Source organism: Seriola lalandi, unplaced genomic scaffold (genome assembly GCF_002814215.2).
Source record: "Seriola lalandi dorsalis isolate HSWRI2012SDOR001 ecotype SW California unplaced genomic scaffold, Sedor1 jcf7180002053945, whole genome shotgun sequence".
NCBI classification, from domain to species: domain Eukaryota; kingdom Metazoa; phylum Chordata; class Actinopteri; order Carangiformes; family Carangidae; genus Seriola; species Seriola lalandi.
In genome coordinates, this window is record NW_019524498.1 from 4,239 (window position 1) to 4,838 (window position 600).

Genomic DNA, 600 nt, shown 5'->3' on the forward strand with positions numbered 1-600 from the left:
GTTGATATATTGAGCCCCACCCAAAACAATGTTCCCATTTCTGTCTGACATTTCCAGCATAAATTATTGGTCAGTAAACGCGTCATGTGGAGCTTAGAAGGAGTAAAATAAAGTCTTTGTATTCTCTTAAACTGAATAAATTTCCCCTCAGCCTCCTTCGTATATTTCCCAGTCTTCGATAGCGTGTGTTTTTGCGTGCACGATGATCTGCTTACCCACGGTCCTCTGCCTCTTCTCAGCAGACGACAGGTTGAAGACATCCCCTTGGTTTCCAGTATCTGGTTTATAGTACGTCTCGATGTCTATGGAGAACTTCTCTACAAAGGGACAGGTGTACCTGAGAGCCGACGACAGAAACCGTTAGTTAGAAGCTGAAATGCAGAGAAGAGAAGCTCCTCCCTACACTGTAGTATTGCCAGTGGACAGTAACTAAGTACGTTTACTTGAGTACTATACTTGAGTATAGTTTTCAAGTATCTGTATTTAACTTGAGTATTTTTCTTTTTGTGGGGGGGGGCGGACTTCTGACTTTTGACTCCACTACATTTCTATGAAGTACTCTTACTTTGAAGCACAGCTTTTAGTCAGTGGAATTAATCT

The 600-nt window shown here is 41.8% G+C and overlaps 1 protein-coding gene across 1 annotated transcript in view; it reads right to left on the reverse strand.

Annotated features, from left to right (window-relative positions):
- Nucleotides 1-337, reverse strand: part of LOC111652347 (membrane-associated phosphatidylinositol transfer protein 2-like) — a gene marked incomplete at both ends in the record, with an annotated part of 4,407 nt that extends 4,070 nt beyond the window's left edge. Inside the window, one exon of the mRNA XM_023402594.1 lies at nucleotides 216-337. Coding sequence (XP_023258362.1) covers nucleotides 216-337 — 122 coding nt within the window. The remainder of the gene's footprint in view (nucleotides 1-215) is intronic.
- Between the last annotated feature and the right edge of the window lie 263 nt (nucleotides 338-600).